The sequence below is a fragment of the Chlamydotis macqueenii genome, chromosome 2, assembly GCF_036417535.1.
Source record: "Chlamydotis macqueenii isolate bChlMac1 chromosome 2, bChlMac1.mat, whole genome shotgun sequence".
Classification (NCBI taxonomy): domain Eukaryota; kingdom Metazoa; phylum Chordata; class Aves; order Otidiformes; family Otididae; genus Chlamydotis; species Chlamydotis macqueenii.
This window is the reverse complement of record NC_141557.1, coordinates 149,458,584-149,478,984: the sequence shown is the minus strand read 5'-3', so window position 1 is coordinate 149,478,984 and position 20,401 is coordinate 149,458,584. Positions and strand designations below refer to the sequence as shown.

Here is a 20,401-nt window from a genome sequence, read left to right as displayed (position 1 = left end):
ATTCCATTTCCCCGCTGTTATTTGCTGGGCTAGCAGGACTCAAGCATCGACGCCCACCCAGGGTGCCATCGCCCCGTCCTGTGCCTGGCGTGCCGGGGCTCCCAGCCGCCACCCGGGCCCTGTCCCAGTTTGCCACACAGACCAGTCTGGCTGAGACACCGGGGCTCTCCCCAGCAACAAAACTGAGCACCCTGTAGCCAACTCGTCCAGTCAGCGGGTTTTTTCGGTGCCCGCCAGCCCCGGTAGCCACCTCCGCGCCGCGCAAGGCCTGCTCCAACCCCAGGGCGGCCCGGCCGGAGCCGGCGGGGAACGCTGGGTGCCACCGGCCGGCACGCACCACGACGGACGCGTGCCCCGGCGCCTCGTCACGGAGTTTTGGGGGGTTTTCCCCCATTTCAGGGTAGTCGGGTCTGTTCCCCGCGGTGCGCTCCCAGCCCAGCCGTGCCCCGGGGCGGCGCCGCGCTCGGCAGGGGGCAGCAGCGGCCCCACCGGCGGAAAACCGGGCCGGGCCCATCCGGGCTGGGGGCTGCACCGGGCGGTGAGGGGGCCCGGGGGGCAGCCGATCGGGACGGGGAGGACGAGGAAGGGGGACGGAGGCCCCCCAGGCGCTGGGCTGGGCCTTGCTGGATCTCAGCCCAGCGGAACCGCTGGTGCCAGCGCCGTCAGGCAGGACCCCCCCCCCCCCACCGCGGCGCCGCCACCCCCTGCTCGTCCCGGCGACAGCACCAGCGACGGCGACAACGACAGCGGCGCGGCTCCCCCCGCCCGCCGGGTTATGAATGGGTGCAGCGGAAGCCCCGCCCCCCCGGACGTGACGCCCCGCCAATGGGGGCGCGGGGCTGCGTGGCTGGATGAGGTCAGCGCGGCGGTGCCGGGGCGGGGGCGGCGCGCGGGGGGCCGGGTGAGGCGGGGGTCGCAGCCCGCGGGCGGGCAGGGCAGGGTGCGGGGCTCGGGGACTCGCCGCCCGCTGCTGCTGCCGCGGCCCGGGGGAGGCGGGGAAGGAGGGAGGGGCGAGGAGAGGGAGGAGGAGGAGAGGGAGGAGGGTCCTCGCCGCCGCCGCCGCTCCGTCCCGGGGGCCATTCAGCGGGAGCGCGGCGAGGAACGAGCGGCGTCGGGGCCGGGCGGGAGGCACTGGGCGATGCAGGGCTTCGTCAGGCTGCGGCGGGGCGGCCGCGGGCTGTGAGAGCCGGCGGGGCCGGGCTGGGCTGGGCCGGGCCGGGCTGGGCTGGGCTGGCGGCGCGGGGAGGGGAGGGGCGGACGGGAGCGTGGCGGAGGAGAGGGCAGGCAGCGGCGGGAAGGCGGGAGCGGGGCTGCCCCGGTGCCCGCCCCGCGCGGGGGGCCGGCCCCTGAGTGCATGCGGGGCGCCCCGCCGGGCCGCCGCCGGCCCGCCGCCGCCCGCCGCCCCTGAGAGACCGGCGGGGAGAAAGTTGCGGCGGTCGCCCACATGCGCGGCCCCGGCCGGCGGCTTGGGGAACGGCGCCGAGCGGAGGTGGGCGAAGAGAGTTTGAAGCGCTGGCCGGCGGGAAGATGGCGGAGCGGAGCTGAGAGCGGCGCCCGGCGAGCTCGGGCCGCCCCCGCCTTCCTCCGCAGCCCCCCGGACCCCCGCCGGACACATGCAGGCCAAAAAACGCTACCTGACGCTGCTCTCCGCCGGCACCTGTCTCGCCCTGCTGCTCTACCTGGGAGGCGTGCGGCTGCGGGCGGCCCGGCACCCGCCGCCCGGTAGCCGGCATGGCCCGCCCCCGCGCCCCGGCGCCGAGCGGCCCTGGCCCCGCTTCCCCGACACCCTGCGGTCCTTCGAGCCGGCCGAGCGGCCGGGCCCCGAGGGCGGCGGCGGCGGCGGCGGCGGGGGCCGCGTCTCCCCCCGGCAGCGGCGGGACGCCAGCGCCGGCCTCTACCGCGGGCGCCGCTGCCGCATGGAGTCCTGCTTCGACTTCGCCCAGTGCCGGAAAAACGGCTTCAAGGTCTACGTCTACCCGCAGCAGAAGGGGGAGAAGATCGCCGAGAGCTACCAGAACGTCCTGGCCGCCATCGAGGGCTCCCGCTTCTACACCTCCGACCCCGGGCAGGCCTGCCTCTTCGTCCTCAGCCTGGACACGCTGGACCGGGACCAGCTCTCCCCCCAGTACGTGCACAACCTCCGCTCCAAGGTGCAGAGCCTCCACCTGTGGAACAACGGCAGAAACCACCTGATTTTTAATTTATACTCTGGCACCTGGCCCGACTACACTGAGGATGTGGGGTTCGACATTGGCCAGGCCATGCTGGCCAAAGCCAGCATCAGTACTGAAAACTTCAGACCCAACTTTGACGTTTCTATCCCGCTCTTTTCTAAGGATCATCCTAGGACAGGAGGGGAGAAGGGATTTTTGAGGTTTAACACCATCCCTCCTCTCAGGAAGTACATGTTGGTATTCAAGGGGAAAAGGTACCTGACGGGGATAGGGTCAGACACCAGGAATGCCTTATATCACGTCCATAACGGAGAGGATGTTGTCCTCCTGACCACCTGCAAGCATGGCAAAGACTGGCAAAAGCACAAGGATTCGCGTTGCGATCGAGACAATGCCGAATACGAAAAGTAAGTGAGCGGCACCCCTTCCCTGCACACGTGTCCCCAGGGGCATGCCGACATGCCCGGCTCTGCAGATGTGCACTAAGGTGCCGGTGGCTGCTCGCGGGCCAGAGGGAAGTCGCGATCTCTTCAGGCGAGGCGGTCGCTCCTCCGGTCCCCAGCAAGGCTGCCGGCTGGCTCAGCACTGACTTGGCCAGGGGAGCCGGCAGGCAGGCATTGAAGGGCAGCACAGAGTCCCGCAGCCGTGGCGTTGCTCGCCCTTGGGGGCTGGTGACCTGCGTCCTCAGCCCTTTGGCTTCACCCATGCAGCCAGCGGCAAAGGTGCTGCTTGGAGGATGCTCAGGCATCTGGCGCTGCCCTTCGACCCTCCGGTGCCTCTTAGGGTCGATGCCCTGTGCCTTCCCTGCTCCAAGTCAAAGTTCGTAGGAGTCCTCAGCCCTCTTCAATGTGTGTGTGAGCCCAGCTCCCACAATGGGTTAGCTGCTGAGGGTGGTTGCTGGGATGCTTTCTCCAAAAAGCACTGCCTGGTGCCTGGCTGGTGTCTGTGTGTCTTCACAGACGAGGCAGTATCTTGCCTTGCAGTCTTTTTCCTCTCAGTTCAAGCTGGCACAGCATCAGTAAAGAAAGGAGGAAAAAGAAACACTGTGTTCATGTCTTGTGTCTGAGTTTCTGATTTTTATGTGTGAGAGGATACACCAGCTGCGTGAGCACAGCGTGCTTTTTCTGTGAATGCTTGGTTTCTTGGCTTTCCCCGATTTTTATTTTTATTTCTTGGTAATGTCACTGTGTAGCCAAATTTTGTGTCGCTGTGGTGCTACCCTTGTGCTTTCAGTCTGCTTTTCAGGTTTGTATATATAGCTGCCGGGAAAATCGCTTCCTGGGAATTGCCTCCAGGACCACGATGCTGACTAAGCCGTTTGCAACTGATTAGTTCATTTAAATGCTGAACACTGCTACGTTTGTGGCAGAGTAGGTGTCTGTATATGAAGTTTTTCGCGTGAGAATGTTTCCTGTGTAGCAGGAGTTAGATGCTGAATTAAAACAGACCGGCTGTATAGCGCTGGGGAGCGCGCAGTGGAGCTGCACTGGGAGCTGCCAATGGCTGGAAGGTTTTGCGATGCATAGAGGAACGTGGGTGGAAAAATACTCCTGAAGAGCAGTTGGGAAGAAACTATGGTGGCATTAATGCTGATCAAAATTTCCAGCTGGCTGCCTGTTTTTCCACTGAAACTAGCCACAGGGGGTTGGGACAGACTGGGAAATTCAGCGCTGCAGCGCTGGGAAGCTTCCCTGTGCCTGGGTGAACTCTGCTCGCCCTCTGGTTGTTGTAAATCCACCGCGGAGGGGAAGAAGACAGCAGTACAGATACTTAGTAGACTTTTAATTCCATTCACTTTCAGAAAACCGATGGGCGAGTGGTGAAATGATGCACACGTGGAAGCGATACAGCGGCCGGCGGTAGCGACTGATCAGTAGCGATACTAAGCTAAGCTTGTGTTATTTGTGACCTGGAAATCCCTTTGGCTTGTGATCTCCCTTAGGGAATATTTTTTAGGGGGGGGGAGAAGAGAGACCTGCCAACTGTAGCCTCGCAGGCTGTGTTGGTTTCTGGCATAGATCTCAGCAATTGGAGCTAATTTACAGATAGGAAAAGTCCTGGTTATTTGCTGCGTTCTACAGCATGTGTGCTGTCGAGTTGTCAGAAAAACAAACATACCCGCCTGTGGTTTGATGTGAGTAGGGCCATATGCAATTTTTTTACAGCTATGCCATTTGATCTGATAAAAGATAGACCTCTCTCCATAAGTTCTGCCCCTCTTAAAGTGTGTTTGATGCTTATTTTGTAGTGAGGGGTGTACATAACAACCCTCAGGGGATAGGGAATCATAAACCCAACTGGTACACTGTGCTGTTCATACAAACCCATACTCGCTGCTAAAATGCAGCCGTATCTGGGGTGGTGTATGGGGACTTCAGCATTTATTGCAACACTGCTGTTAAAGACAGGAAGTAAAAAAAGATGATTACGAGAAAATAAGATTACTGAAGAAGTGAGGCAGGCTGAATCTGTGTTTGGGCCACTGAGATTAACGAGCTCGCTCTCGTGAATGACTGCAAATGCTGAAGTTCTCGAACCCGGCATCTTCTCTGAGCGAGCGCACCTGCCAGAGCGTGCTGCTGCCCCTTCATGCTCCAGCTTCGGAGCCGATTCACAGCGAAGTATGCCATCTGCTGATCTCCCAGCACCGTGTCCTGCGCTGGCCTATATCCTCTGTCTCGCCCGTGCAAATACGGGCCACGCCTGGTGCGCTGCTCCCTTTATAAAATCTGACAAGGTCACATCCCTGGGGTAGCGTGGCGGTGGTCAGCCGGTTGGAATGCTTCTGTGCCGATACGTAACCCAGGTGTGAAAGCAGTAGGAGGGACTCTGCTATTCGCCCCACCTAAAACAGCATCCGATCGTGAACGAGGCTGTAGTGCTTGGGAAAGAAAAGCCTCTAAATACATCTGGGCTTTGAAAACTGCATGCAGAGCTGCTCTCCTGCGGCTTTTCGGGCTTGGATGTAACAATGCATCCTCAAGGTTTTAATTAAAAAGAAAATGCATTCTCCAGGATATGTATATTTGCTTATCCATATAGAGTTGGGAGAGTTGCACATCATGCTCTTCAGTGCTGGTTTTCCCATCCTCTGCTGTGACACTTCTGCTGTTTCACTTTCTGTGCCCTGGCCCTGGAGAGCTGGCTCCGAGATACTGGCCCATGCCAGGACGAAATACGAATGATTGGCTCTAGGTAGAGGCCTTGCCAAGCTGGATAAGTTAAGTCACCAGATTTTAAAATGTCATAATCTTGTGTCAACAGGGTGGTAGTGTTATGTTGTGTTACACTTGGTGCCAGCGCACATTACAAGTTAGTTGTGGTGAGGTTGCATCTACGGCGTGACATTCGGTGTTGGGTTCGAACAAGGCCCACCTGTCCGCAGGATGTGTTGTTTCTTCTGTAGGAGATTGAAAAAGCCAAGAAAGGTGACTTCCTGACCTGTGGAAAATACATAGAGTGTCTTATTTCATTTGGAGGAAGGAGAGAAGGGCATGTGCGTGTTTGACTGTCTCCCTGAATTGTATTGAAAGATCCATCTGTATGTTACAGCTAATTAATTTGCATCTCAGTTATGCATCTCAGCAGATAAAGCTGATGCAGACTAAAATGAATTGCATTGTCATGATTAGACCACTAGCAAACAGGATATAAAGGAAAACAAAGAAAAACTCTCAGTTTCTTTTGACAGTCCTTGACTATCAAAGTTGGCCTTTGTCACCCAGCACTAGTGCAGCTGGGCTTTCCGAATTCCGTCACAGTAGCATTTCAGCGTCAAGCTTTCCGTTTCACAAAGGGTTAAGCGAATAAAGAGTGCTGCTGCTGAAGTTTGAAGACAGCCTCTTAAATATTTAATGACAGTCTAAATATATACATATGTACAATGTGTTTTAAACAAAGGCAGAATTCATGTACAGGCTTAACTGGTTCCAAATAATTACTTTTTGGAAGGTAATATAAATGGCTATGGATAGCGAAAGAAATGGAGGAATGCAATCTTCTAGTAGAGCCAGATGGAGAGAAGAGATTTGCGCTGAAATGGAGTTCTTCCGAGGAAAGTAAATAATGTTGTCTGTGGCGTATTCCCTGATCTGCAACGGCCCTGCCCTCGGAAGATGCAGAGAGTAGCCATGATGGTATCCAAAAACATAAGGTCTCATGAGAAGCTGATTCGGGGAGGCTTTTTGCTCATATCTGTGCAGGATAGCTGAAGTTAATTACAGTAATGAAAGAAAGGGTAAAAAGCAAATAATAACAAAGTTGGAGAGAGTAGGATGGGGAAGGGGAAGTGAGCAAAAAATGTATTTTTTTAGAAATGTGAACTTACGGTGGAGGACAACTAGTGTAGCGAGGAGTTCTTTATAGACTAATAAGTTTTTTTTTGGCCTAGTCGGTGCTCAAAAAACCTGCATGATCAAGACTGAACTGAGAAAGGGAGGCAAAGCACGCAGGACTTCACGAGGTGGGACTAGTTCTGCGAGAGGAGGTTGGAGGCGCGTGGCTGAGGAGGAGCCTGCAGAAGGAGCTGCGCCCAGATCTACCTGGGGCTGCTGGGCGCTGGCGCAGAGCAGCAGCACACCGCGTGCGTATGCCTGTGAGACATCCCTGCAGGGCACAGGACAGCGTTGAGCAGGGTTGTGTGTGTAGTTTTATAGGTGAAAATATCCAGCTGAACATTTTCATTAATCTCTGGTACCTGGTAGGTTTACCTGGTGTGGACTCTACTGGTGGAACGTGTGTCAATCATGGCTCAGCCTCCTACCTGTGAAAACGCTGTCCTGAGCAAAGGTTACAGTTGTGCAATAAGCACAGAATGGGAAGAAAAGCAACTTTCAGTTTCGCTTCCTTCCCACCAGGAGTAAAAGACACATAAAAAGAGAAGTGGTAGGATTAGACACTAGGGGTGACTTTGCTGCTTCAAGAGCAGCACGGAAACATGAAGTAAGGCTTAGGCGTGCCCGTCCAACATGCGATGATCCTCTGGATGCTGCATACGCGTGTGTGTACATGTTTTGAACAACGGCGGAATTCTTGTATTTTCAACATACTGAGCTTCAGAGCGTTGTATTAACATATAAATATAAATGCCGCGGTTAATCACTTACTGAACTATTTTCAGAATTATTTAAAACCTTTCACAAGTCAGCTCCTTTGCAGCTATTTAGGACAACCTGGAGAAATCACCCAGGTTCTTGTTCGGGACATCTGAACTGAGATGGGAACCAGTCTGTGCATCTTGTATATCACCAGGCTGCTTCGGGAGCTTGGATGAAACTCAAGAACTACTGAGAGAGCTTGGGCATTTTCCCAGAGTAGCTTGGCTCCTGCAGAGACCTATCCCCACCAGACTGCTTTTTTATATTAATATCAATTTTCAAAAAAATGGAAATTTGCCTGTTTTACGATGGGTTTATTCCAAATTGCAGTAAGCAGGTAAATAGCAAAGCTTTGATGTATGTCTGAGAAATATGGAGTTTACTGTACTGTGTTCTCCTTCCCTCTCTGTATCTGTTGCAAGGTGTCCTTATGTGCCTTTTAAATGTGGATTTAAGGCAAGTAGTGCGTTGGGGGTTTAGGGGCTCCCACCTGGGAGGCTCCGGGCTGATGCCCTGGCTGGAGCTGGGAGCAGGGGCAACATGGCCAGCAGTGTAATCCTCAGCCTGGCCGTTTGCGCTAGGCTCTTCCCCTTTGGAAAAGGGGTGGATGCATGTGCACAAGTACGCTTCCCTGTGCGAGTGGTGCCGAGCGCTGCAGCGTGTGTGGCCGGGTGGGTAGGGTCAGGCACTGGCAGAGGAGCCCGCCCTGCCCGCGGGCCTTAAACCAGGCACCCTCCTAACCTCAAGTAATTAAGTTTTCTTGTGGGGCAAGTTATTATTATAATTGCTTGCCCCGGGCTTTTCTGTGTCTTTCTGTGAAGCATCTCATACGAGGCTCTGTGGTGACAAAGCATTACTGTAGATGGCTGATCTGGTCCAGAGCAGGCGTTTTCTGTATGCAGAAATGTGGGAGAAAACTGCTTTCATGGCCAGAGGGGCTCTTTTATTTTTCCTGCCTAGGAAAATTGTTCTAGGATAATTTATTGATAAATAATTATCACTGAAGAGATGCTTAGTTATAGAACAGAACTCAAAACAAAAAATGATCTGAACCATCACTTTAATTTTAAGCAGATGTAATCCTGAAATTGATAGTTTGAAGGGTTTGTTGAACCCAGATCAGAACTGAGCTAAAAGGAATGTTTCCAACTACTTGTTTGGGCAAGATGAAGCCCTGCCATGCCCCCAGCAAGAACAAGCTGCAGGGTATCCCACAGTGCCCTCGTCTTCTCACCCTCCCTGGCTGGGCATTTTGCAGGGGAAAAAGCTGACTTGTGCAGGGCTTTTTGTACCAGCCTAAGGTACAAGTGAAGCTCACTTCACTGAAATTGCTTTTAAGGGAGAGGGATGGCCGAATTTGGGGTTCTCCTGGGGTTTTGTGTGCTGCTGCCTGCTGCTCACTGCTCCACTGAGGGTGTTGCCAGCCGTGGACCTCTTTGCATCCATGCAGCTCTGAAGTGGTGCATCTGTGTGGGCGGATGGGATTGAACAAGAGGAGTTTCAGCTCGAGACAGACCCGAGTGGAAAAGGCCTGTGGTTTGACTGTGCTGGAAATAATCCTTTTGCCCCACATACAGCCCTGGAACAGCCCACTGGAAAGTAAACCGGCAGCCGCTTGCGGGAGAGGGAGGTAAATGAAACTGGTCAACACAAAGCACTTATTTACTCAACAGATGTGAGTCAAGAGAACGTGCTGTAATCTGATGATTTCTGGAGTATTATCTGTGATTGTTTTCCCTTTCTCTCTGCAGGGTTTCTTTCAGAAAATCCACAGAGTTTTGTGGTCTTGGGTAAACAAACCGTTTTGCTAACCAGAGAAAAATAATCGGTAGGTACGTAGCTAACTGGCTGGCCGGTAAAGGAAGTTTAATGCCATGCTCCGTGCTGCTGGGGTGACTGACTTTTCAAGGACTTGGCTGTATCGAGGTACTCCCGTCTCATATCGTGTGGAGATTAGTTCAGCATGTGGGAATGTGTGAGTATAACTTCAGGTTATATTTAAGGTTCTGCAAGTTTCCACGTTGCCGAGTATTTTGGGATGTATAGCTTTCAAAACCTTCTCATGGTTTACACTGAGCAGTAGATTTCTTGTTCCTCTTCTGCTCATCCAGCTATGCTGTGCTTTTACATGAGGCTTTGTGTTGCTCTTTTTTTAATCCAAATTCCAGGAGGAAAGAGGACATCATTGCTGTCTTGCCCTTAATTTATGAGCCTCCCTATGGAGGGAGTGTCAGTGCTACACAGTGCTGATAATAACTCATCCCTGTGTCTCTGGAGCAGGCAGGGAGGGGGCTGTGGCACTGGGCGTGCATGGGGGGAGTAAACATCCAGGCCAGAGGGTGGTGGGAGTCGTTATTTCTTTCGGTCGCAGCACAGATTTTCCTTGATAACAGTTGACACCCATGCACTGGAAGAAACCGAAGAGCGTGCTTAGAGCAGTCCCTGTCCTGGTACTGCGGCGCGGGCACCACAGGACCTGGGAGGTGGCTCAGTGGCAGAGAGATCGGCACTCTGCGGCGGTGCAGGAGAAGCTAGTTTAAGGAATGAATTCCAAATGAGAACAAAAGAGAGGAAATTTGTTTCACATGAGAAAAGGGAAGTAATGGTTTAAGAAATAAAGGCCGCATCTCAGCAAAATGCTGTGCCTGACTGCTTTTCTGGGAAAGAAGCAGTGTGGGTGCCGCCAGTCTGATGACTTTCCAAATGCAGTCTGACTTCCTAAAATGTTACCATTTCTTGGGATAAGAAAACATAACTTTAAGCCAGTCGCAGAGGTTAGACCTCCTTAATAACAAGAAGGAGGAGATGCTATTTTCTTTAAATATCTTGTGTTTTCCCTGCTTGTCTCTCCCACTGCCTTTTGCTGAGAGTTAACCTCAGTTTTTTGGGTGGTGTAGTGCTGCCTCCTTGCAAGGATGCAGATAGGGCACTAAGCGGGTGTTCCCAGAAGGTGGTAGAGTTGGGGTGTTCGTGTTGGCTAAATCAGGCTCCTATTTCATATTCCAGTAAGACAGACTTCTCCATGCTTCTGCAGTCCCTGGGTGAATTGTGGTGCTGGCCGGGCTGTTGCAGGAGCTCCTGCCTGTAGCACCTGTGTTCTCAGGGCTGCAGTGCCATGGCAGGATTGCCGTGGGCTGCCTGGTCACTGTGGCTTGGTTGTTGAAATATAACAATTGTATGTATAACAGTTGTATGTATAACAATGTATGCCTTTAAAATGAGGAATCCATAGAATCGTAGGATCTTTAAGGTTGGAAGAGACCTCCAAGATTACCAAGTCCAACCATCAACCTAACACCACGATACCTACTAAACCATGTCCCGAAGTGCCACGTCTACACATTCTTTGAACACCTCCAGGGATGGTGACTCTACCACTTCCTTTTGGCAGCCAGGAAAAATACTGTGCTTTCCCTAAGCAATTTTGGGGGTTACTTCAGTGCTTTATAGTGTTTTAGAGAAAGTGCTACATAAAACGGAAATACTACTCATTAATGTTTTCTGTGTCCCCTTCTCAGGAAACGTCAGTGAGCGTGGGCCTAACTGTGACTTTCTGATAAAAGGCGATGGTCATTACAAGCAACATCAAGCAGCTTTTCTCTGTGTGTGTGGAGAGGGAATCCTCACAAAAGCTTTTTTGGGGTTTGGCGCTTGTCATAGGTTGGGATACGTGGTCACGTTTGGTATATGAGCCTTTTAACTCGCCTTGCTTCCCTCAGATGCTGCCAAAGGCGCTGGAGCCCCACCGTTTCCGCTCGCTTCTCCAAGGGGTCTTGCGGTGCAGTTCACAAATTCTGTAAAGCTCTTCTGCCTTAAGTTGACTTTCTTCCTCATGATGGTTTCTAGTCCAGAAATACGTGAAAACAAAATAATTCCTGGGTTCTTAAGTGAATTACCCATTCGTTCACTTTTTTCCCTCTAATATACTCTGTGTTTGTGAATGAAAGAGAATTAGGGCTAATTTAGTTGATTGGCTGCAAAACAAAAGTATTGAATGCTAAGAATGGGAAATGAGAAGGCCTTTCTGAAATGTTACTTCTTTGCATAATTGTAATAGATTATAATTATACAGTTGGGTGTTTAGCAGTGGATTTGCTGTAAACACGGTCATGGGAAGTGTCTCATTGCTCGCTTGTGTCGGTTCGAGTCCCAGTGTGGTCCCGTTGATGGCAGTACTGGCATCTCTAATGACATTTTCTCTTTGAGCAGGATGGCATGTTACAGAAAATGTGATCTCCAGTTCCACTCCCAGCTCCTCCCACAAAATTAGTGCCGGTTGATATGGCCATGTCAGACCGTTGACACAAATCAATAAGATCAATCATTCTTCAGCTCCTAAACAAAATTGAGAGCACGATGCTGACGGGCTGCGTGTAACAATACTGGCAGCGATTCCCAAATGGAAAATGCATACCGTAAAGTTTGCAAAGTGTATGTGAGCGACCCTGTCCTGTTAATAATTAGTTCTCTGAGGCTGTAAAAAGAGCATGGTATAAATCGTTTCCTACAACTGCAGTATGCATTTTGACTCCTACAGCTGTCAGGCTGATCATCATCATCTGCCCAACACCAGTGCCCGAGAGGGGCGAGTGTGGCAGAGTTTGGTTAGGAATCCTGATTTTCTTCATTCTCCTATAAGATCTTGACTTATGATACTGTTTTTGCCCTGTGAATAGTTGCAGACATTTTATCGCAATACTGAAATTCCTGCTACAATCAATTAGTTCAGTTTGTAACTGCTAGAAAGCCCATTAAAATTGTAGTTGCTGTAGTCTACAAGAATTAAAATCAGAGGCTGCTTCTAAAAATCAGAACCTTTATCTGAAGGGAAGGACAAATCCGTGTTTATAGTGTCTGAATTTTTATCTCTAAAGGCTTGTTTGGGTGTGTCTGCTCATAGAGTCCCATCAGCTGCTTCAGGAAGATAAACACATAAATGTTTCATGTCCTGGGTTTGCCACCAACCATTGTGCTGGGTTCTAGCAGATTCTTCTTTAAATTAAATATAATTTATCTAATCCTGATGGGAAACATAATTATAGGATTTATTTTTTAATACTGTAATTTCAGAATTACTTTATAAAGAGAAATAACATTTTCCCCTTAAGGGCTGTTTAAGAACAAGCAAACAAAATAAAAAAAACAAAGTACACTTCGCTAAAAAGTAATAAATCTCAGACAAGAAAAAAAAAAGGCATCTGATATGTTGGAGCTGCAATAAAGATGAAAATTAATTATCAGTAAGTTGGTGCTGCAAGAGAGTGAATGCGTTATGGATTTCAGGAGGTGCCTGTAGCTTATTAAATGTCAGCAAATTTTAGCACAAGCAGTAGAGAACCCTGATCAGAAAATGTAAAACAATGCAACCTGCAGTTGGGAGATCCAGTGCCACAAAGGATGTGGGAACCACATGTATGGTTGAAATGTAAGAAGGTGCTTTGCAAGATCACAGTCTGAAATTGCAAGCTAAACTCCTTTAGTTTCTAATCGGAGGGATTTAAACATTTCAGTAAGGCCTGACTGCTGTCTCAGGGAGGGATTTATTGTGCTGTAAAGCCTTTCCAAGAGAAGGTACATATGACTGTTTAAAATAATTTGAAACAAATAACATCCCTTCACCCTCCTACCCTCTTTCATGCTTTTTTTCCTAAAACTGAAAGGTAAGGCTACTACTTGAATTGTAATGGAATAATATATCAAGTGAGTGATCGCATCGGGCATGGACACTTACCAAATCGCAGCGAGATAACTGTGAATAACTCTCTAGTTTCAACAATTTGCATGGCCATTAACAATTGATGGGTTTCCCTTAGAACCGCATTATCTATGGCAGCGGGATCTATTCCCGCGCACCGCTCCTGCATACTAAGTGCCAGAGAAATTCTCAAAAGTGAGGGTAATAAAAAAATCTGAGAGCAGCAAGGTGAATGAAGCAGGTGGGAATTTCAAGGTGACATTTTTTGAAAGTGGGGAAATGTTTCAGGTCATCGTGTATTTTCATATCTACTCTTCCCCCCGTTCCTTGCCTATTTTAACTGCAGTTCTGCAGGTTTTAATTCAAGCTGTGTTGGGTTTCCCTTTGCTGTTTGGTGTCATCTCAGGCTTGATGGTTGGCTGTGGCATGTGGATCAGTTTAAGCAAGAGTTTAAAGTACGTTTTGTTTTAGTTTTGGATTGGACACGTGTCTCAAGGAGCTTTTATGCATATTCAACAAAAGATAAACCGAAGCTAAATTTAACAGTCCTGGATTGCTGGGTGGCTCTTTTACAGGAGTGATTTCGAGGACATGTCAAAGCTGTGCTTCCCTTACGAGAATCGTGCCACCATTTTAATAAACAGGCGACACATCCTTTATTTCTCGCACTTTCATCTCTGGCTGATGGCACGTCAGATCTTTCCAGATTCCTCCATCAAGTTGACTTTTCCAGCCCCAAATCTCTTTTCTCTTTCTCTTTTTATTTCTCTCTCTCACCCTCTTCCCTCTCCCCCTTTCTTTTCACGGTGCTGTTGTTGTGGCAAGATTAAAGCGGCGGAGTGAAGCGGTGGCAGGGAAAGCTCGGGTAATCAAAGTGTGCGAGCGGCTGGAGCTGTGTGAAGGCGGGTGGGTGACACATCAAAGCCGGCGGGTACGGGCGCTCACTGCTTGCGCCTCTTGTTGCAAATGGCCCCCCTGCCATAAACAGAGTTCCTGACGTTAATTTGTGAGCTCACACATACACAAATGCAATTGCTTTTCTACACCCTTCTGAAAATTTAATTGCAGAGAATGGTAATAAAGTCTTGTCTTTGTTCCTTGGAGGATGGCTTCTGTAGACGTGGCGTGTTAGGAAATCAGTTGTTGATTGCAGGAGGTGATCGTTCACCTTCAGCTGAGAACAACCCAGCACCTCATTGTCCTGTCTGCCCATAAATGCCGTTTTTCTGGGTTGCTGTAGGTATGCTGAGGAGAACTGGAAGATCTGAGCAGTGCCTGGTTGGGCTTGCATGTGCAGAGGCCCAGTATGTCCTGCCATGGCTGGAGCACCTACAGCCTGGTGCTGCTCCCCGAGCTCTGCATCCAGCACGAGGGCTTCAGGTGCCCTCAGCTCAGGGGGAGCCCCAAATTGCCACTCATTTCTAAACTCTCTGTGAATGTCTCTTGGCATGGAGCTAACCAAGGGCTGTCTGTGTTCTCAGCTGCCATCTCTGCCCGCGTTACCCGCTCCCCAAACCCTGCTTCGTCTTTGTTGTGGAGCTCAGAGGTTGAGCACCCCATGGTCTGGATGGACCAGTGGAGCCATTAGGGCACGCATCTCTTGGCTCTGTGCATCGAAACATCAGTCAACTGCAGTGAAAACAGATTTTCAGCTTTTGTTCTGTTAGCTGTTTCTGGCAGCCTGTAATAACAGTCCTTTTTAGCAAAAAGGTTTTTTACTCTTCTTTAATTTTTAATGAAAAATCTTTCTAGCACAGGTCGTAGTAGAATAATTAATGGTGAGATCGTCTGTGGTGTTTGGGTATAAAACTGGAAATCTAAGGATTTATAGATACTGGTGTGATCCCAGGTTGCTGAGTTGGTGTGGTTACTGGTTATAGCAATAGTTCTGATTTTATTTACTTTCACTTCTGTCTCAGGGTAACCGTATTTCATGATAATCAATGCACTGATCACTGTAATTGCATTTTGTGGTACTGTGGTCTTATAATTAACTGACTGGACTAATAAAGCATGGAATCTAATGAATATTTGTAAACAAACTTCATTAGGAAGTAGGTTGAGAATAAGCATTTGGTGGAGGATAATAGAGGAGACCTGTCCTCAAGTTCAAGAATTGCAATAGATGGAAACCTGGAAGTGAAGAGCAAAGCACGGAAACCATCCCACTGCTACCGACTTTGTGTTTACCGCTGCACCGTGTCTTTAAAATCTCTCTTAAAAAAACACCTTTCTAGAAAAAGGCTCCCCACTGCAATGAGATCTTGCGTACACAGTTTCAGTCTCTCTTGCAGAACATTAAAGCGTTGTCAGGCATGATGTTGAAAGCTGGATTTACAATGTAGGGCTGGTATCGGCCTTGAGTAGGAAGTGTCTATTGTCGCCCCATGATTGGATCTTAATGCAATTAAAATGAAAAAGGAAACCACCATTGAAAATGGGAAATAGATTTCCTAGCAATGCCTCTGGGGGGTCGATGGCTGACATCTGGCTGCTGCTGGAGCACTGGCTGTGTCTTGCTGTCCTTGAGGAACTGTGTCCCATTTTTGCTGTTGTACGGGCTGTGCTTTGCGTGCCTCCCCTCCAGTTGTGTCCCCGTGTGGCAGATGTGTGTTCCGTGTCTCAGATGTGGGCTCTGGTCCTGCACACTCTGTCTGGCCATTTGAGAGTATGTTGTATGAATCTCCCAAGTTAACAGTTGAAGGATCTGACTCGTTTTGGATGGTTGCTTTATTTTAAGCTCACCAGAAATCCCTTTACACCTCCTTGCCTTCTCTCCCATCTTCCCTCATCTTTAAGCTACTTGACTCTTAATTACAGTTTTTCCTGACTTAGTCTACATGTGTCTCTTTTACAGAAGTAGCATTATATCCTGTGGCCTCCCCTCTCTTTTTAATCTTTTGGTTATCTGTGAAGTTTGGTGCTAAGTTTTCAGGGAAACATGTACGTAAGGATCCTTGCTCAGAGGGCACCAGCCCTGAGGAGTAGGCTCTTGCAGCAGGAACTCGGAAGGGAGAGGGTCTCTCAACAGCTACAGTTCCTGCATTTGCTTCCTACCTGCTGATTTCAAACAGTATTAATTTTTATGCATTTATTGTGTTTAATTAAAAGCAGGGCTGCTTACAGCAGTGCTCGCGGAGATTCCTCCTCCTCCCCCTGCAAACGCAACAAATAGGCATCTGGTATTTGTTTTGTATAACACAATTCTCATAAAATGAAGAGTAATAAAACATAATTATCCGTAAAGGCTTGCTTTATAAGCCTAAGAATGAGCTTGCTTCTGCCTTGTTTTAGTGTATTTGTAAGCTAAGGTATGCCTTTGTGTGGTTTTAGCCCCTCTCCAGGTTAGCAGAGAGTCGGTTATTCCGGTGTTTTAAACCCTGGTGTGTACGGTGTAAGGTAGTGTGAGTGCTTGCACAGAACAGCACTGGTTGCTCTCTAGGGGTGGGGAACAGCCTTTTGTGTTCCTTTTGGAAAATTTTCACTTCCAAACAATGGGTTTTGTTTGAAAGCTTTCGCAAAGTAAAAGGGAAAAAAAACCTACAGACTACGTGAACAAGGTCAGCATTTCTGAGCTGTGGGCCTGGAAGTTGGGTTTGAGCCCTTTCTGCTTATCCTTGTTCAGCATAAGAGACAATGGCACACATCCCTGTCTGTGCGTGAGAACTATTTGCTTTGGCCCTTCTTGCTTTTCTGACAGACCTTAACTGCTGCCTTATCTTCGTCTTGGAGCATTGCTGGCTTGGTCGACCTCCAGTCCGGTTATCGGGACTCCCAGTGATGGATTCAGCAGTTTTGAACAGCTAATTACACTCATTTCACATTAGATTTGCTGTTTGCTATTTGTTTGTAGGGCAGTATGCCTTTTTTCTTCCCTGGGCTTGCTCTAACCCTGTAAAAGCCCTTCCTGCCACGATGTACTAGCAGGGTTTTTTCCTGGGAAAAAGTGGAACTAGATCATTTAAACCAATTAGATAGTAAAGTGAGACGTGCAAGTGGCTTATGGCTGTTCTCAAGGTAAAGTGTGAAAACCAAATCCTTTCAGAAAACTCGCAGTCTAAGCCTATTGTTTATTTTTCCTTAAAATAGTCATAAGCAAAAATCCACTTTGTCATAATAAAAAAAAAAGCTGTGGAGCTGCAGGGCACCATCAACTCCTGGATGCTTTGGAATATGTTTGCTTAGATTCTGTTGTTCTTTGCACAATTAATTGAAGTGATAGAAGAGGAAATGCAGCTTCGCTCAGCTTTTATATGAATTGTAGCCTTCTCATAAGCAGTAGGACTCAGATATTGCTTTCTCTCTGCAAGGCGAGCCTTGTAATTTTGAATCTTGATTAGCAGCTGCTTTTGTTCTTCTGTGAGTCTCGGAAACAATGGGGTTGGGAGCGTGTAATAAATTGCTAAACGATACCCTCGCAGAGAGAGAAATCTCCCTTTCTTGAAGTGCCTCACTCCCTGCATCTTTCTTTCTGCAAAGAGGCTGTGGTGATGCAGCCCGGGGCGCAGAGACTGCTGCTGAGGCTGGGAGGTGCTCCCTCAGCAACCCCGGCGCCTGGGCACGGCCACGTGCTGAGCTACTGCTGCCCTGTGTTGGAGTCATTTCCTCGAAATACATTTTCCTTGAAATATGCTTTTCTTGTCATCGTGTCTGGGGATACTAGTATAATCTGCACGTTGCTGGCTTTAGTTTTTTAACAGCACTGTTGTGGCTGCTCTGGGACTTTAGCCAGCTGATGACCAGCAGCAGCAGGTAAGGTGTTAGCAGGCACCCAGCTGCCTTTTGTGAGCTTACATTATTTACTGTGGCCAGAAGTCTTTGGTCTAGTCAAAGAGAAGCCTGCCCTCCTCCAGAGAAGCAGAGGATGGGTGCCAGATTGCAGGCTGATGTGTAAATGTGTCCTTTTGCAGCAAGTCTGGTGTCACATGTGAGCTAAATGTGCCAAGTATGTCAGAGGCTGCAGAGTCCAGCTACAAGTCAAATGGTCCGAGATGTTTTACACTATACAGTGTTCCACTTAGTTTTTCATGTGCAATGTCTGGAATGCATCTTTCTTTGGTTTTTTTTTTTTTTGTTTTGATTTTTTTTTTTTTTCCTGGCGTATTGCTTCTTTCATGTGTAGAGTTGGGAGATTTCTCCCTGGAAAGTCTACTGGTCCTTAATTAATGTCTGCAGAATGTTCTGAGACCAGAGTTGCTTTGCATTCACAACAACAGAATTGTATTTAGAAGTTTGGGTAGCTTCTGATTCAGCCTCCTCATTTATCCAGGATAAATGGGTTTCACTTTACCGATGTAAATGTGTGTGGGGGAAACAACCCCCCTGCATGCCACTGGCTTCAGTCTTGCCACCAGTGTGATGTGCTATCAGTGTGATGTGGACTTGTTATCTGTTCTCTGTCCCATTGTGTGCAGAGTGGTAGCAATGGGTGCATTTTCTTTTAAATGTGACATAAAGTGAAATCCTGTTATTTGCACACATTCTGTGGCACTTGTCTTCAAAGTATCTAGGCAACCTTTATGTAGATGATGCTTTTAACTCAAACTCTTCCATCATTATGAGTGTGGTCCTGTGAAGAGAAGTAGGGTGAAAAAGGAGGGGAAGAAAGAGCTGGCTTGAACTCGGGTTGGGTAGCTTGAGTCACTTGTAAGACTCTTTGTAGGAAGTACAATACACTGAAGATCTTTGCTCCCGTGCACTTAAACCCTCTGCTTCAAACTGTTCTGTGTTTTTCCTTTGAGCTTGGACAGGTAGGGGATCCCCTTGCTCTGCTAGAGCCGATGGTAGAGCTGCCAGGAAAGGGCAGTTTCAGAGCTTCTACAATCTGAGGCTAAACAGCGGACTTCTTTGCGTGGTTGTTCGCTCCAGACTCAGGAAGATCAGTGCTCTGAAACGTCTGCAGCTGCAGCCCTGGGAGGTATGTGTGTTCAGAAAGCTTTTGAGTTCAGCTATGCTGCCCAGAAAACAAGAACTGAATGGGAGGCTCGGAAGACTTGAAGAGAGAGCCACCATTGCTCTGTTAGTTTGCTTTGAAGCTCCCCAAGGAAGAAGTAAAGATTACTGAGAGGAGATTCCTTAAATAAAGGCATGTCCATGTCCTTAGGTGTGACCATGACCCATCAACAGTTCAGATGGAGCAGGCATCACTACCGCAGGAGTGTGATCTGTGGTCAGGAACTGGCCAAAGCCACTCAGTTATGCTGCACAGGGAGCAATGTGGCCCTAGACTTTGTGGCAAGCCGAGGGTCTTCTCTTAGAGCAGTTCTGGCTTTGTTAGATCAAGCAGGCATCCTCCAGGCAGGAGGCAATGCCAGTATAAATGCCATACCACATGCTGTGGCTGGTTTGGCAGAAATGTGATTTGTGTCCTCGTGCTTAATGCTAAACAAATTTGGGCTGCCAGGTGATCAGTAGTGTGCATATTGGTATTAAGGAGCATGTTGGCGCTGTAGGTTGGTCACATTGGCCTGTAAGTGGATCAGAAATCTCATACTTTTTTGCATAACCCTGTTCAGCTGTGGTTTGATAGTAATGGGGCCTGGTTATCTTGTCATCATTCCTCAAGGATGGGGCAAGCCTTGTGTCTCTGGCCCATGCTGCAGGGTGGATGTGTGTGGATGATTGCTCCCCGCTTGCGATGGCACCGGCACTACTCTGATCCCACTGCTGGGATCTAGTGCCGGCTCTGTGAGCTCAGCTGGCTCCCTGGCCTGGGATTATGCGTTTGGATGAACACTGAGCGTAAGGAGGAAGGTGGGAACGCTTGGATGGGACAGTTGTGGAGAGCAGGGACTGTTGGGTATCCCCAACAGAGACCAGTTAAGGCTGTTGTGGGTCCATCATCCAGGTGTAGTGGAGCTGGACCCTGGTCTCCAGCAGTAGAAGGAAAGTTTTAGGAAAAATCCTTGGCGTTGATGGGTAGGTACAGCCAGGATCAATTGCCTGTGTACCTTATGATCAATTGATTGCAGTCCTTTAGATTCACTTACAGCTTTTTATTTTAAATATTTGGGCCAAACCCATTGCAAAGGAAAGATAAGCTTTTTTTTTTTTTTTTTTTTTGTGCTATTGCTTTTCGATGGGGAAGCTTCTGCTTATTACTGACGTCCTTCTTTATCGACAGAGCTCGACATACGACCAGACATTCCCTGCTGCCTTTAAACACCTCACCTTGATTTTGTGATCTACACAGACCGTGACAGCATCTTCGTGCACACGATTGGGCTGACCCAAGTGAGGAGGCCGAGGTGGTGGTGGGAGGGACCAGAGGCCCCATACGCCAATGTTGCCCCAAGCACTGGTTTTTGGGAGAATGTGGCCCCAGGCAGCTCAGCGAGGCTGCCCAGGAAGCCAGTGCAGAACAGAAAATGAAGCTAAGGTTTCTCAGACTCCCGTTGCTGGATCCCTTTCCCCATCCTTGTGTCACCCTTCTGATC

At 49.2% G+C, this 20,401-nt stretch overlaps 1 protein-coding gene across 1 annotated transcript in view; it reads left to right on the top strand.

Annotated features, from left to right (window-relative positions):
* The first annotated feature begins 1,301 nt into the window (after positions 1-1,301).
* EXT1 (exostosin glycosyltransferase 1) overlaps positions 1,302-20,401 on the top strand; it is a 182,981-nt gene continuing 163,881 nt past the window's right edge. Inside the window, exon 1 of the mRNA XM_086741195.1 lies at positions 1,302-2,581. Within this exon, the coding sequence (XP_086597321.1) occupies positions 1,614-2,581 (968 nt within the window). The 5' untranslated portion in view covers positions 1,302-1,613. The remainder of the gene's footprint in view (positions 2,582-20,401) is intronic.